At 38.4% G+C, this 16,130-nt stretch overlaps 2 protein-coding genes across 2 annotated transcripts; both read right to left on the bottom strand.

The window, feature by feature from the left end:
- Window positions 1-1,386: 1,386 nt before the first annotated feature.
- LOC103994172 (probable serine/threonine-protein kinase At1g54610) lies at window positions 1,387-6,622 on the bottom strand. The gene is made up of 7 exons (XM_009414495.3): window positions 6,202-6,622; window positions 5,810-6,103; window positions 4,267-4,584; window positions 3,815-4,033; window positions 3,062-3,162; window positions 2,858-2,978; window positions 1,387-2,020 (listed from the first exon to the last, which is right to left on the bottom strand). The coding sequence occupies exons 1-7, from the start codon at window positions 6,496-6,498 to the stop codon at window positions 1,688-1,690; spliced, it is 1,683 nt and encodes a 560-aa protein (XP_009412770.2). The 5' UTR covers window positions 6,499-6,622; the 3' UTR covers window positions 1,387-1,687.
- A 6,376-nt stretch (window positions 6,623-12,998) lies between these two features.
- Window positions 12,999-14,430, bottom strand: LOC103994173 (protein TIFY 9). Its single transcript, XM_018830157.2, has 5 exons — window positions 14,276-14,430; window positions 14,058-14,175; window positions 13,879-13,966; window positions 13,704-13,803; window positions 12,999-13,324 (listed from the first exon to the last, which is right to left on the bottom strand). Exons 1-5 carry the CDS (start codon window positions 14,382-14,384, stop codon window positions 13,320-13,322), a joined length of 420 nt encoding a protein of 139 aa, XP_018685702.2. The 5' UTR covers window positions 14,385-14,430; the 3' UTR covers window positions 12,999-13,319.
- Window positions 14,431-16,130: the final 1,700 nt, after the last annotated feature.

The following is a 16,130-nucleotide window of genomic DNA, read 5'->3' as shown; positions in this document are numbered from 1 at the left end:
TGGCTGACTACTAGATGCATTCTCTGAAAAATTTGCTTCATTATTTCCTTTCATAATGATTATTGCAGCATGGAGTCGCAGCAGTTCATCGAATGAGGACTGATTTGTATGAAGAATGTTGCCTTTATACTCCCTGACCCTTTTTTTATTCTTCACAAGTCTCCAGACGTGGCATTAGTGGTCACAAAATGACTTGCACTAGAATTCCATACAAACCCAACTGATACTAGTTTTGTTTTATGATCACCTCAGTCAACAATCTATAGTTGTTTGTCGAGCTTATTTGGTTTCTACTTTCTTAAGTAACAACCCTTCTCGTAAAGGATGATGCCGAGGTGTGGTTGGATGCTTCACACTACTGTGGTGTCTTCAAGGAAAGTAGTTAATGCATAAAGGTCCAATTGTCAGGTGTGACTGACTAATCATCATCTCAAGAGTACTTGAATCACCAGACCAATTTGCCAACGGGGGTCCTTCGTGGATGAGAGAGAGAGAGAGAGAGAGAGAGAGGGCTTCGGATACATATTTGAAAGTGAAGTCGAAGGAGGCAAGAAAGAATACAAAATTATTTTACCTTAATCCAGAGATGGTAAGATTTTATTGGATAGGAGTTGATACATTTTGCCCAAATGACGATAAGGATATCAAATTCCTATACATATTTGAAAGTCTTGTACACTATTTAATATTTTGTAAGCTCTTTTTTGAAAAATACTTATCAAAACAAGATATTAACCACGTAATCTTGAGACTCGTAGTAATGTAGCAACCAACTTGTAACTCAAACAACAACTATAATAGTGGTGAGGTCTCGACCGTTTGATCTCCGTATAACGTAAAGTGATACCTTCTAACTGATGTACTCAGATGGGACGTTGATGAGCATCAGGATATACACCGAGCTTTGATTAATGCCATGCATCGATCGCATCATTATGCTGATGACCATGGAAAATAATAGCACTAGAGAACCACAGAGAAAACAATAGCCTATAAGAACATGGAACCAACCATGGAGTTGACTAAACCAGGCTTGCTAACTCGAGTTAGGAAAACTGAATCTCCGAAAGGTCAATGTGCTACCAACCTTTCCCCTCTTATTGGCAAAGCTCTTGATAATATTTTATTCCCTCAGAAAATAAAATGAATATATTCCCAACTTTTAAAAGGAAGATTTGTCAAAGATAATATTATCAGTCATGTTTATCAGCATGACGCTTAACAGAAAAAATTAAAACCCATCTTGTCCAAAAAGAAAAAAAACAATTTTAATCGGACACTTCAGAGAATAAAGGCTTCCTTGAGATAATAATCAGGAATCTATTTGAGAAAACCATGAAAACAATCAGATTTAATTGAAACTACTACAAATGATGACAGCAGGTGTGCTTCTGAATCACTCTTTTTATTGCAAATGCGATCCATGAATACAATGAGAAAACATTTATCTTTAGGAGCAACAAAGTTTCTATTTTTCTGAAAAAAAAGAAGAAAGTTCACAAAAACAAATACAGAAGGCTGTACATGTCCTTAGCTCTGTCAGTACAATTTCGAGAAGTTAATATGTTGCTAGACATCGAGTGGAAAACCATGAAGGGCTACCTCATTTTGTTAAAGTTGACAATAGAACGAGAACTGCAGACTCTGCCCGGCAAGATGAGATGGACTTCTCAGCTACACAACCACATCAGTTCACCGCAGCAGCAACAGCTGATTCCCTTCTGCTCTGGTGTGCTCTACTGTTCCTTCCGAGATCCGTCAGATTCCCCATCAGGTATGGCCTGATTGCACCGATAACACCAGCATGAACCGTGTTATGGTCTCTTCTACCTCCATCTTCCCTTGTTACATCTGCTGCTCTCTGTGGCACAGCATTTGATGACATGAATAAGTCATCCACTGTGGTAAATTCTCTATCAGCATGGGATGAATCAAGTGAGAATCCAATTGCTGCATCAAGATGTGGTGGTGGGAACCTCTCGGCTCTTGCAACGCTAGCACTAGTCATCAATCTCCGTCGCTGTAGATGGGAAAACAAAGGGATGGAACACTGATAAGACTAAAAGGCAAAACATGATTACCACAAGTGTTTCTGCTAACCTTTCTAATGTCTGAGGCCTTGATCTGTTTAGACTTAAACATGAGATTTATGCTGTAGGCATTAATGCAAAACAATAACAATCCAAATCCTTTTGTGGGCTTAAATTATTCTGGTGATAATTTTAGTCCATGTTCTACAAGTTAGAATTATGTCATCTGTTTCCACTCTCCTCTAGTTTCATGGTGTGCTCAGAATTTTGTTGCACTTGCATATGCTCCTATACCAATCATGTTGAGTAACAACATTAGATAATGCTAATGCTTCTCTAATGAGCCCATAGCCATTTTATTATACTGATTCCTAACTCTGTGAGTATGATACCACATCATAGTATGATACCATTTTATTGTACCCGTTTTAACCATGTCGATTGGGCTCCCCAAAATCAATCCAAGAAATCATAAACATATCATATCTGATGCCTGAATCACCTATTTAATTGCATCTGCTTCAGAAAAAAAAATTCCACTCTCAAGTGACATCTTTTCTAGATAGCCTATTAATACTTGAGCCTCAATGTTAATAAACAATCATGAAGTTCCCAATAACAAACATGAAGATTCTTTAATGAAGAAATAGCACAAGAGGGTCCTTAGAACTGTTAACATAATAGGATTCGAAACTCAACATGAATAATTTGTGCAAATAAATTAAGAAAAATCATCATGCTTCCTCAGATTGGTATCATAGGCATAAAGATCTTCATATTTGACATGCAACTTTATAAAACAGATTGTAAAAATGCATAATACTCACATCAAGTTCTGCTTGCACTTTGCTACTGGTTGATGGAGCTGCTGGTCCTCTGTAACTTCGATTACGCAATCGGATTCTATTAGTGGCTTCACCATTTTCTTTTGCATTAGTTCTTTGTTTCCTGTTCATAAACAAAGCTTACATACATAAGTTGTTGGACAGAACGTGTTGATTGGTATAAATCATCAAGAACATAGTGCTCACCTTCTATCTCTGTTTTCCCTCAATTTTCTGTCAATTTCTTTGGTTGGAGGGTACTGCGGTAACTCAGATGGATCGCATGCATAGGGCTCTATGTTGAAGAACTGCAAGCAGAGACTACACAGTAATTACAAAGGAACATGTAGCAATGAGATTCTTTTTCTTTTACCAAAGCAACTGTGCCCTAATAATGCCCTAAAAAATGGTGCAAGGCCATCAAATTTATTATCCTTATTCTTGGATAAAAATGACTAATTTCTAGATACAACAATTATCATAAACTAGTACACTAGTTAAATAATAATAATATAATTTGGGTTTACAGTTCAAGTGCCATATAGATTTGAGTTCAAGGCTCTTCAAGTGCCACATATAGATTGAGTTCAAGGCTTGTCAAGCGTCACATATAGATTGAATTCAAGGCTTTTCAAGTGCCATATGGAATGAATTCAAGACCTTTAGACCAAAACTAATTTCTTAGTTGGTTTACTTGTGTTGCAAATTGTTTTGCTTGTAAAAGAAGTTATTCCTGACTAGTCATACAAAGGAAGTAGCTTTCGATGTTTCAGCAAGCCTTCCTATATGTTTGTCATACTAGTGATAGAACTCCGAATAATTCTAGGTTTTTATTATTCCTAAACAATGCACCACATAACCCTAATTATTTTTAATAAACTACACATTTTATGCATCTAGTGATATTCTTATGCTAGAGAAAATAGACACATTAAAAGCCATGAAAATATAGATACTAACCTCACTGTTCAGGGCAGAAGTAGCTGACCCCCTTTCAAGTGGGTCAAGCGCAAGAAGTTTCTCAATGAGAGACACCGAGGAAGGTGGAAGATCTGAAAATGTTTCTGATATAGAACACTTGTATGATCCAAACGAAGTCGTCTTCTGTAATTTTAGTTTCTCAAAGTATTCTTCTGATGGAGATCCGCATAACTTAAAGATTCGATGCAACTGCTCCACCTACATTAGCATCAACAAGGGTAAAACGGACCGCGAACCAGATGGACATTAAGTCCAAAGAAATAAACTATTATTATCAATGACCAAGTACAATATGCAGAAGAGCAAATAGCTCTATCTAAACACATTCTAGTGCCAGTCTCTATAGTTCAGCTATAGTGCAGAAAATGTATGACGATAGTTCCTTGCTAATGAGTTCAACAATGATAATTATTATTGGGATAATGGATTACCTCAGTCTGTCCAGGAAGTATTGGCTTCCCAGTGAGAAGCTCTGCCAAAATACAACCAGCACTCCATAGGTCGACACCAACGCCGTACCGAGTTGCACCGAGTAAGAGCTCCGGAGGACGGTACCACAGGGTCACAACCTTACTTGTCATGGGCTTTGTGTTGTTCGGATCAAAAAAAGTAGCCAGCCCGAAATCAGCTATCTTAAGGATTCCTTCTTTGTTAAGTAGCAAATTTGAACACTTTATATCACGGTGTAAGACACCCTGGCTATGACAATGCTCAAGACCAGAGAGTAATTGCTTCATATAGCATTTCACCTGCCATTAAGACAAACAAAGAAAAAAAGAAGCTGTAACAAAGAATTTAATGAATAAAATTTTAAAAAATGAAACTAGAAAACTTTGGTTTCGGGCGAAAATCCTCTTTATGAATACTCCATTGAAAGAGCAATCAATCACCAATTAATGGATTATAATCTCCTCAACTCTATGTACCTCTCACAAAATTCAGTGAAGTTATTCATTAAATGGATCAGCTTTTCAGGGTCAATATAGGATGGCTACATTGTTATTATATTTTAGAAAAATGAAGCATAAATATATGTCTGTCATAGTCACTTGTCTACCGGAGAATGCCATCTGTGTATCTATTAAGAAATGATTATGGGAAACCTCCTTGTTAAACTTGGTGCTATTTGGTCTCTTGCCATAATGAAACCAGAGGCACGAGGCGAAGCCTGACCCTAGAAAAAGAAAAGCCCATATGTTGAAGTCAAATGGTGATCTCAGCAGGTGAAACCATGTTATGTTGCCCATTTGAAATGGTCATGCTTCTGGAACTGTTGGCACCAAAGGAAGCAAAATCAAGTCAACAAAGCTGCACTTGGGACCATCATGATTGAGACCAAAATACATACAATATCAAGTAAACATGACTTGCCTAACCTATTGAGACTAGTTTCCTGGAAGTAAAACCAGTCCCAGTCAGACCAATTGCCCATGGGAACACAAGACTGTTAGGGACAAAGAGTTATCACATTGTGTATAACAACACATAGCATGTATGATCTCATAAATTGATGATGAATTCAAACAAAATAATGAAAATATAACTCAAAAAAAAAAAAAACCACCAAAAGGCTACAAGATTCTGGACCTCCTCCCTCTTTTTTCATCAAATAACTTATTCTGTTAATTCTCTTCGGATATATCGAATGCCATCATTCTGATCATATCAGGAACTTGCTCATCATGAACATAATTTACAAAGCTTAATCCTTGTAGGACAGCTGGATCGTTGTTTCAAATTCCCACTCAAAGTATAAGAATTCCGAATTCTCATCAAACAGAAAAGAGGTGCAAACGATGAGAAAGGAAAAGGGACTAAAATGTCTATCTTTCTAATGTAAGCTCACGAAGAATAGCAATAGGCACCCCCAAAACCCTAAAAGTTTACTTTTTTTATGTCGAGATTAACATTGTTAAGGGAATTACACGAGAGGGGGTTTGGGGATTTGGATTGATCGGATCAACGACAACACACCTGGGGCACAGTGAACCGGACGCCAGGGAGCGCAGTGAGGCCGGCGAGGTCGTGCTCCATGTAGTCGAAGACCAGGTAGAGAGATGGGGTGGTGGGGATACGGGACACCGCCAGGTCCTCGAGGCGGATGATGTTGGGGTGGTCGAGAAGGCGGAGCAGGGCGATCTCCCGCACCATGAACAGCACGCTGTCCACCGCCTTCACGTCCTCCACCCGCACCTTCTTCATCGCCACCGACCGCCCCCCCACCGGGTCCCTCGCCTTGTACACATTGCTGTACGTCCCCGACCCAATCTAGCAACCCAAATCAACCGCCACAGAATCGGATTTCTGGTCAACAACTCGAAAGAAGCAAAATTTTTTCCCCAAGGGATAGTATCAGAAGCGCTGACCTTCTCGAGCATCGCGAACGAATTGGCGCGACGGGGCGAGAAGCCGGCGAGGACATCGCCTGCGGCGTCAGAGAGCCAGGTCGGCCACGCGGGGGGGTCGGCAGCTGAGTTCGGGATGAAGAAAGGGCGGCGGGGGGGCTCAGGCTCCAGAGGAGGAGGGGCGCGGAGGGGGTGCCGGTGTCCAGCGGCCGAGGCCGAGGTCGCGGGGGGCCTGGACGTGGAGGCGGCGGTGATGTGGGGAGCAACGACGGGGAAGAGGCCGACTCCAGCGGTGAACTTGCCGAAGATGCATCCCATGGTGGTCACTGGGCCCTCATGCGGGCGGGAGGTGACGGTAGCGCAGCCGCAGAGGGGCTCGTTCGAAGCTGGAAGGGTGGGGGCCGGGTTCCGGTCACCGCCGGGGCTCCTGTGAAAGGAAGCGGGAAAGAGAAGCGGTCGTTTCAGATACGCATCTCGTCTATTAAACGGGAGTTGGAGGGAACACAAATAGGACTCAATTTCAGATCTAATTACGATCATAACACCATCGTATAATCCACGATAGCGTGGTGAAAGGCCATTTACGGTGATTTCCTATGGAATGGGGGATAGAACCGAGAGAAGAAAGTCCAAGCAGAGAAGGCAGGAGTCCACTGACCAAACCGGAAGAGGTCGTTTCTCCGATTTCACACGTGTGGCGGGAGGTGCTTTGGCGCGGTGGCATCATTAGGAAATAATAAATACTATGAAAATTAATCGATTACTTGCCCCAAAAACAAAAACAAAAAAAATAATCTTAGGATAATGACAGACTTAATTGGAAAAATATGTTCATCGTGAGGTCAATCGTGTATGACTTATATATCCAACATAAGTCTCATCGAAACTTGCTAAGAATTTATTTGATTTAGGACATTGCTGTTATGTTTGGTAGTCGGACGGCCTGAAAAATAAAATAGTTATTAGTAAGAAAGTACATATGAATTATTATTCTTCGTGGGACGATTAATTTCTTTCTGATTTCCCTACAATCAATGTGTTATGATTCAGTTTGCATGCTGATGGCATGTTAAGATTCAAACGCACTTGGGAAAGTCAACGCGGACATAGCTGGCACACAATGTGCTGATTGCGATTTGTCTCGGCCCAACTACCGTATTTTGACCAGACGTCCGAAGACGTCATGCAAACCCACTCATTATAATGGTGCAATGTCAACAACGCAACGGACAAAATACTGCAACTGAGTGATGTTCGTATTTCGTCCTAGTTGATTATATATATATATATATCATGGTCCAATCCCTTCTCATTTTAAAATAAGTTTTTGCTAATGGTAAAAATGAAACTTTGAATATGAGGGCTATTCTCATTTTACCCAATGGGTTCGAATTAGTCCCTTGATCGTATTTTTTTTGAGTTGAAAGAAAAGATAAGAAATTTATCTTTTCATAATTATCGTTTCAATAAAAAAAAAATTATTATGATAGATTCTATTTCCGATTAGAAATATAATGAAATCGTCTTCCTCATTCTTTCTCTCGATCCTACTACGTAGAAAGACGTTCACTTTTTAAAATATCATATATAAGTAGGTGGGAACAAAAGAAAGGATCAAGTGTATCTGTGTATACCAAGTATAAGATGGTACATATTTTATATCTAATATTTTTTTATTTTTTAAATTGACACGCTTTAATGTATCCATGCTCGAAACACCAATATGATTAGTACAATACTAATACTTAAAATTAAAAATCTTGTTAAATAATATATATATATATATACTTTAAATAAATTAATATTAATGAAAGTGTACTTTGTTGGCAGAATTTAATTATTATAGTGTGTTGAAGGATGGAGGGTTTTTAATGTGCAGAGGATATATATATATATATATATATATCCTCTGCACATTAAAAATATTATAATGATAAATATGTTATTTCATACCTGGCAAGTATATAAAATATTATAAATATCTATTTTCCACTGTTTGTGTGGAGACCAAGTTGTAAACTTCTTCTAGAAGCACTTTCTTTGGAGGTTAGAAGGTTTTCTTTTTCTTTTTCTTTTTTTCGGTCTTCTCATTTGAAGCCCTTTAGAATCAATCACCAAGAAGAAAAGGTCCAACAAAAGCGCTATCCTTTGAATGAATGCCATCATCTTTCCTTGCCATCCACATGCTTTATGTTGACTAGCTTAAGAAATTGGTGTGTTGACCATTTAGCACACAAACAAAAAGCTAGTCAATTTGGGTTGGGTTGAACGAAAGCAACTAGAGTTACACCAGGTGTTGTTCTAATGCTTGTATCTACTCCTATCGAACATGAATCAAATCCTCATTAATTTGCATTTTTTTGGTTTTGTTTTGAGATAAGATATGACTTGAAGTGATCAAACTTCACGTCAAGAGGACATATTTAGAACGTTTCCGTATCCATAAAAGAAGAATACTACACGTAATGGTGTGGTAAAATGTTCTCACAAAGGTTATTGGTTACTACATTTCACATTGGTATTCACCAACTCTTCCATTGACTCTATTTAAATAGAAGAGATGGGAAGTTTGCAAATCTACAGTTGTTAAGTTTGAAAATAACATATATTTATTTTAATGAATAAATGATGAAAACAGGATTTAAATCCAAGATATATTATTAAAATCTTTATTATTAAGATACAGTTGTTAAGACCTTGTGATATATTATTAAAATCTTTATCAACATACTTGTTTGAGTCAATTTGTATTTATCATTTATCATATATATTATTCTATTTATTATAATCTTTATATCCTAAATTAACTAGTTTGAGTTAAAAGTATATGTAAAATATCTAAAATGTTATCAATGGTATTATAAAGAGATATATTCCAAACTTCAATACAGAGGAATAGATAAGAAAATAATTTATTCTGGAGGTTATATATATATATATATATATATATATATATATATATACATATATATATATATATACATATATATATATATATATATATACATACATATATATATATATACATGTGGATTGGGTAAATAAGAACAAGAAAACTCCAACCAAATTACTTAATTTATGATTGTCCAATATTTATATTAATAATAGATGAAAATTGCATAGCTCATAAATATTTGACTCATTAATACAAACCCTTCCCCTAAGTTTATTTAATAATACAAACTCATTAATAATAGATGAAAATTTGTATGAAAAAAAAAAAAAACACTCTCACACTAAGTTTATGTAATTAAATTGAATTACTGTACTGAGTTGTAACCGAGTAAAGTGTTTGGGTTCCAAAGTCATGGCCTCAATTTTCCTAGTTTGGTAGGCAGGACTGGAGAACCAACCCAATTCCTTCCTTGTTGTCTTCTTCCCGAGGCAGTTCACTTGTCAGTGGAAACGTCCCATCTAATGAAGGATGCTGCTATCGTCCTGTGATCGGTGTTGATGCTCCCTTCGACACGGTGAGAGAGAGTCTGATTTCATTTCAACCCCAAATTCAATTTGACAATTTATTGTACAGTAGGAATTCAAACTTGACTTCAGAAACCTACTTGTTATCCAAATCCGATCAAAAACATCGTTATAGTGGATTTCAAATAGAAACAAGGAGGTTAATTTATTAAGAGAAACTCTTTAATAATTATAAGAAAAGAAGCCCGATATGAGAACCCATGAAAAATTATAATAACACGCCTCTCTTTACTGTTCTTTGACACGAGAAACAAAAGCAAGGTTGAAATCGTGAACCGAGAGGCACTCTTCGATATGTTATCTGTTCACAAATAGTTTATTTTTTCTTGCACCCGTCAATCGACAATTAATAGGTAAGAGTGAGCTAAGAGAGACTAGAAAACACTTTCTGACATTCGTACCACCCAACATCAAGCGTCATGCCTCATGGGTTGTACTGCTGCAGCCCACCTGACGTCTACTTTCTAAGACATTAAGGATCACATTATTGCAGTTTGCTGATGAAGTTGACAAGATTAGCTCGAGGCACCGTGTGGGTGCCTTTTTGATGCTACTCCCCGCCAAATAGATAAGAGCGTCCTTGTTGCGTTGTTCCACGAGGCTGGCTCATCAAGAAATCCATGGTGGACGGCAATCACATCAGCCATCAACCACTGCATGCCAGCGCCCACCATGCTCTCTCCGATCTAATTTTTGATTCCTAAACCATAAGATCATTATCGACAGCACTGCTTCGTGTACTATATCTAGATGGATAAGGCTGCTTAAGATGTGAAATGTGCAGACGTAGCTTCCGAGCAGTAGCAGTGGGTCGAACAATTATTAGATAATCTCAACTACTTTGACCATATTAGGTGTTGAAACAATTATTTAGAATGATTGACCTGTGAAAGAAAAAAAATGCACACTTAATAGTCGAAACAGGCTGCTATGGGCAGAAAAGTTTAGAGAACGAATGATGGTGGAGTGTCTCACCGTACAGACGCGAGTTTTAGTAGGAGCATAGCCTTTCGAGAGCCTGGTTCTCGTCGCCTTTGACGCTGCTCCCCAGCGTGCTTCTCGCTAAATCCTGATTCCATTGTAGGAAGAAGGTATCAGATTCCAATCACCTGTGTTCTTAAGACTGAACAGTTGCTCATCTACTGTTTGTACCTTTTCTTCGATGCCAACAGTTGTTCTCCTATCGTATTGGCTGGGTGTTCACGCAGGTCCTGTTCGATGCAGACGAATGACACCAATAGAAGTGATAACATAAAAGAACGCAACAGTCTTCATACACACAGAGGTGTGCTCTTTGACCTGCTGTGCGACAACTGCATCTTTGGGATCGTCCGGCTCAGGTGCTGACAGTAGAGCTTGCGGAGAAAGCAACGCAATCTTCGACGTGAAGGCAGGGCTCCACTGATCCTTCCGAATGTCCAAGCAGATTGCTCCAAGTTGACTGCTAATGTTTGGGTGGCTTCAACAAGACAAGTGAGCAAATAATGTAGGCGTGATTGGTGCCAGAAAGTTCTTGTTACCTTAGTCCACTTTCTGGAGTCAAGTGGTGTGACTTTTGTCAAATATTTTACACAAAAAAAATAGCACGATATATGCAAAAACCCTTATATTTCTCATGCTAGAACCAATATATGATGCAAAAGACATCTCGAAAGAAACTTCCTGCAATATATGCCATGATAGATGCATCATAAAATAAGTTTGAAGAATATAATTTGAAGAATATTCAGACTATTCATTTACATTGGGATTCTAATTTATTATTGATAAAACCATTTAGTTCCACGTTGATCGAGGAGTACGAAAACTCAGAGCTTATAAGTGTGTAAGGTATCTCTTACTCTTAAACGTGCTTTTTGAAATTTATATGTTCTGAAAGGATAAAATTGTGCGGGTATGCTCGGATAATTCTTCGTGAGCCTATGAGCTGCACCAATGGTTAATCGACTAAATGGTCATTCTCAAATTGGCGCTAGAGGAATGGCCCAAGATCTGATCCCTTATCAGATTGACGCTAGAGGAAAGGTCCAAGGCCTGCACCTCGACCAAGCAAACTCACCTTGAGGAGTAATTTTCTTTTTCGAAGCATTTTTTCCTCACAATCTGTGCTACCAAATTAATTCCTTCGATTATCTGTGTAATTTATTTAGATGGATATGAGAACAAATATATGTTTTCGTGGCTTAATGTAGAGCCAACGTACAAATTATTGAGATTAACGTATAATATTGGAACCCTTATCTTACTTTATTGATCTATTTAAGAATGGTTATTTTTTCTAATAAGAATTGAAAGTTTTAGGTTTACAATTGAAAAACACATGTTATGCTATTTTCTAATTTGGATGAAGATTATAAGAAATATTAGCAATATGTTACATTTTTCTCTGATTTTATAAAATTAATAATAGTAATTAAATTGATTCACCTAATGACATGAATATAATGAATAAAGTTAGGAAGGCACTCACTTACTTTCAAAGAAATTTAGTCTTTCATGAATATAATAATTAATGAGTTATAGAATGCTTCAACCATATTTTGTTAGATTGTACGGTCATATTTAATTAGGTAAGATATGTTATAGATATGATTGAATTCTGATTATGATTATTGGTCAATAGAAAAAAAAAAAAAAATAATACGATTCCTTAGAACATGTTCTTGATGGGAGGAACTCGTTTTCCCCGGAATCTCCGGTGATATAAAAGGTATATATCAATAGTGTTTATAAGATTCGTTAGAAGATATTCTTGATAGGAGGAACTCGCTCACACCGTAAACTCTAGCGACATAAAAGGTACATATCAATAGTGTTTTGTTTTAAGTTGTAAAGTCAGCTCCTTTGTGTTAGTGCGCACTCTTGCACCATAAAAGATCTCTGAAGACTTTTCCAGAATGCTTGCTAGTTGTATTACGCATCTAAGATATATTAATAGAGAATAAAAGAGTGGTTGGAAGAATTGAGTTGATAAGAAGAACATCTCTGAGTGATAGGGGCGAGGTCAGATGATTCCAAGGCACAGCACGCATCATCTGAGGAGAAACCCCTCGGATGGGGGTTATCAGAACTATGAAGACGAGCTGCTTCTCATGGTCTGATTTCATCTCTGGATATTTCCCCCTCTCGCTTTCTTCTTCTTTCTGTTATGTGAACTTCAACATATGGATCATAAACGGGCAGCCGCTTATGCATGCACGAGCGCAGAGCAGTGTTAGATGTTGCTGTACGATCCGCGCTGATGTGTGGGATGCTTGATCATGCACAGAGGACGTACATGTTCGCTGTCCCGAATCGGGTTTTCATGGTCTTCAGGTGGGAAGAGGAAGACAACAAGATAAGCAATAAATAGTTGGAGTTCTTTCTTTCAGTTTCCATAACAAGAGCTCAAGCAAATTGATCTATGATCAAACAGCAAGGGATTTACATGGACATCTTATCAATATCAAATACTCCTTTAAATCATGAGGAGAGTACTAAAAGCAAATCCACAGTATTCACTCTCTTTTCTCGCTATTCGATTTCATCCCATAGTGCATAATTTTTACCACTGACTAGAAGAATCAATGACAAATCATCATGTTCTTCGGCTTCTCCACTGCTCCTTTCCATGTCCATTTCTCGACCACCCTCGCACACATATCATGTCGACGTTATTGTCATCCTGCATAAATAACAAAGACGAGAGAAAACTAGTGATAAGAATCTGTGCAAACACTAATCACCAATTTGAACCACTGTAAACTTCTTATTCTTGTGAACGAAGCTTTGATTATGTTCATTTACAAGTAATCTACAAAGAAACGGAATGCCGAATAACATAAAGACAGCACCAACAACAATCAGTGCGTTCCCTCTAGTCTTTGTTGCTGGTTTCAGCTGTCATACAGTGAACATGACAACCAAAGCACCAACCGCCATGAAGTATGAGCTCAACATACCACCGTTTCATGGCATCACATCCTCATTTAATTCCCTTTCTCGTTGTTCTTTTAGTTGCAGTTGTGTGTATTGGCAGAAAATGACAATCGTATGGTTTATACCTCCATTGACGTCAAGCTCCTCGTCCACTGCAGGCTCTTTGGATGCATGAACGAGGTCGCCAAATTTGTCTGCCTCCACCAGCTTCAGAATATTCTCTGCCTGTGTCCATAATTATCAAACAATTATTTCGATTTCAGATAAAACTTCAAAAAACTGCGGGAAACTTCAAGTGACCTTTTCTCGTGGAAGATCAAACACCACCACGGCGCCGTTGTAAAAGATGGTGAACGGAGCCACCGCAGGAGCAGTTTCCATCTTTGATCTGAAAGGAAAACCCATGCATGCTTCTTTATTTATATATCCTCGACAAAGAAGGAAAGAGCAAATAGTACAAATTTGTGAACCTTATCTACCTCGAAGCGGAGCTCAGCACCGGCAGTGGCGTCTTTCTCTTCCCCACCGCTGCACTGGAGGTGGCGATCACGCTCTTTATGACATTCGGATTCATCTTCGAGATCTCGCCATGAAGCTCTGAGATAGCGCAACACAAGGTTAGATGTTCACTTGAAGGAGAGAGAGAGAGAGAGAGAGAGAGAGAGAGAGAGAGAGAGAGAGAGAGAGAGAGATGTACCTCGGAAGGACTTCTTTCGCTCCATGATGGGTTTCTTGGCAGCTCCGGTACTGTCGATGCCGAGGAAATCATGCTCCACGGAGAGACCCGACATGGTTTCCGACACCATACGCTCGTCGATCTCCTTCGGATCACACAACAAGGAACACCGAGAGATGGATTCTTAAAGGTGGCAAGCGATGGAGAGAAGTAGATGGCACGAGGAAAACGGGCGAGGCATGTCGCGTATCGAAAGAGAGAGAGAGAGAGAGAGAGAGAGAGAGATCGATAGGGACTGCCAGCGGCAGCCACTAAGCGTTTTATGCATGCATGTGTCTAGATTTTAGTACACGGAAACGTGGCAAGTTTTGTTGCTACCGAGTCAAAGAGTCCAAAGTAAACGATATATTAGTCGGCTGATGTATATATATCACATGTTTCTCGTGGATTTGAACAGCGTGTGGTTGAGATTTCTTTCTCCGAGAGAGCTACCGGTGGATAAGGACATGGACAAGTGGGGTCAGTCCGAAGGCACTCTTTCTTCTTCCCTCCATCTTCTGTTTTGGTGTGTATGTTGTGCAAGAACAGCGCTCTTCTTTTCTCCACGTTGTTTTTGGTGTGCCTTTTGTTGCTGACTTACTCAACCACCGTTCCATCGCGTCCACAAAGGAAAATGTGACGTTGATGGAGTTTTAGTACACTAATTATTTCAAGAGATAGCTTAAACAGCTTCCGAGTTGGATTCGAATGATCCAATATACAACCACGATATTATATTATATTATATTATATATGTAGTATTAAGCATGTTGGATTAATAATTCATGCTCTTTGAATGTATGTGAAGTACTCATAGCATCAATATTTTTATTGGAAGGAGAACATGCAATGTATCAAATTGACAAACCAGACATTTTCCATGTTCAGAATTCATGAAGCCCTTCAGACATATTTTGACTTTCTTACCATTTTAGAGGAAAAGAAGATTAAGTGCTGGATGAGTGGGTCACACCTCACATCAGAAGCAAAAGGCTAATGAATCTGAAAGAGCAAATTGACTTGAAGAAGACTCAGATGACCAGTGCATGAAATGCATTTTGCATGGTGATGGCAAAGAAACTTGTGATGACTGGGTATGGAACATATGCACTGCCTCAATTTCACTGTAAGCTCAATGGGCTACAATAATCTTTTACTAACTACACACACTGAGTGTGACATTGATAGAGAGAGACATGGGACTTCAAGTGTTCATACCTCACACACTCCGTTCAATTATATAAACATACAAGATAAATGTTCGACCTTACAATAATTGGAGCAACATCACTTCAGCAAACATCCACCAAACTGCACTCAAAAACTTGCTTGTGTTGTACCTCTCAATTAAAATTAGTACACCCACCAAGCTTTGTTTTTGTGTGTGTGTGAGAGAGAGAGAGAGAGAGAGAGAGAAAGAGAGAGAGAGAAAGAGAGAGAGAGAGAGAGAGAGAGAGAGAGAGAGAGAGAAAGAGGACCATTAATCGAAACAAATCTAAATTGAGCCAGAAAAGGTAGTCACCAACTAGTCTCACCTCAGAAAGAATAGATTGTTAGTGTGATCTTTTAATCGAAAGAAGCATAATTGTTCATCACGTAAAATACTTTTAGTTTTTTTGTTGTTCTGATTTTCCACTAATTATTTGCAATTTCATGCCTTTTAAGTGATGTTATAAAGCGGTGTAGCAAAAGATATACCACAAAAGATGCTACTCGAAGATTACAAGCATACTATCACAACCTAATGTATAACTAACTTATTAGTTTTATTTAAGCTTCTACTATTAGCTTAAAATATTTAAATTTAAAATAATAATAATTTATTTATTAAATTTTA

The sequence above is a fragment of the Musa acuminata genome, chromosome BXJ2-8 (assembly GCF_036884655.1).
Source record: "Musa acuminata AAA Group cultivar baxijiao chromosome BXJ2-8, Cavendish_Baxijiao_AAA, whole genome shotgun sequence".
Classification (NCBI taxonomy): Eukaryota; Viridiplantae; Streptophyta; class Magnoliopsida; order Zingiberales; family Musaceae; genus Musa; species Musa acuminata.
The sequence above is the reverse complement of the archived record's forward strand: the minus strand, read 5'-3'. Positions and strand labels throughout refer to the sequence as shown.

Coding starts and splice junctions, on each gene's coding strand:
- LOC103994173 (XM_018830157.2), bottom strand. CDS start 14,384: ATGGTGTCGGAAACCATGTCGGGTCTCTCCGTGGAGCATGATTTCCTC. Junction 14,176..14,275: donor GCGAAAGAAGTCCTTCCGAG/GTACATCTCTCT, acceptor GCGCTATCTCAG/AGCTTCATGGCGAGATCTCG. Junction 13,804..13,878: donor TTGATCTTCCACGAGAAAAG/GTCACTTGAAGT, acceptor TTATGGACACAG/GCAGAGAATATTCTGAAGCT.
- LOC103994172 (XM_009414495.3), bottom strand. CDS start 6,498: ATGGGATGCATCTTCGGCAAGTTCACCGCTGGAGTCGGCCTCTTCCCC. Junction 4,034..4,266: donor TACTTCCTGGACAGACTGAG/GTAATCCATTAT, acceptor ATGCTAATGTAG/GTGGAGCAGTTGCATCGAAT. Junction 3,163..3,814: donor CTTCTGCCCTGAACAGTGAG/GTTAGTATCTAT, acceptor CTCTGCTTGCAG/TTCTTCAACATAGAGCCCTA.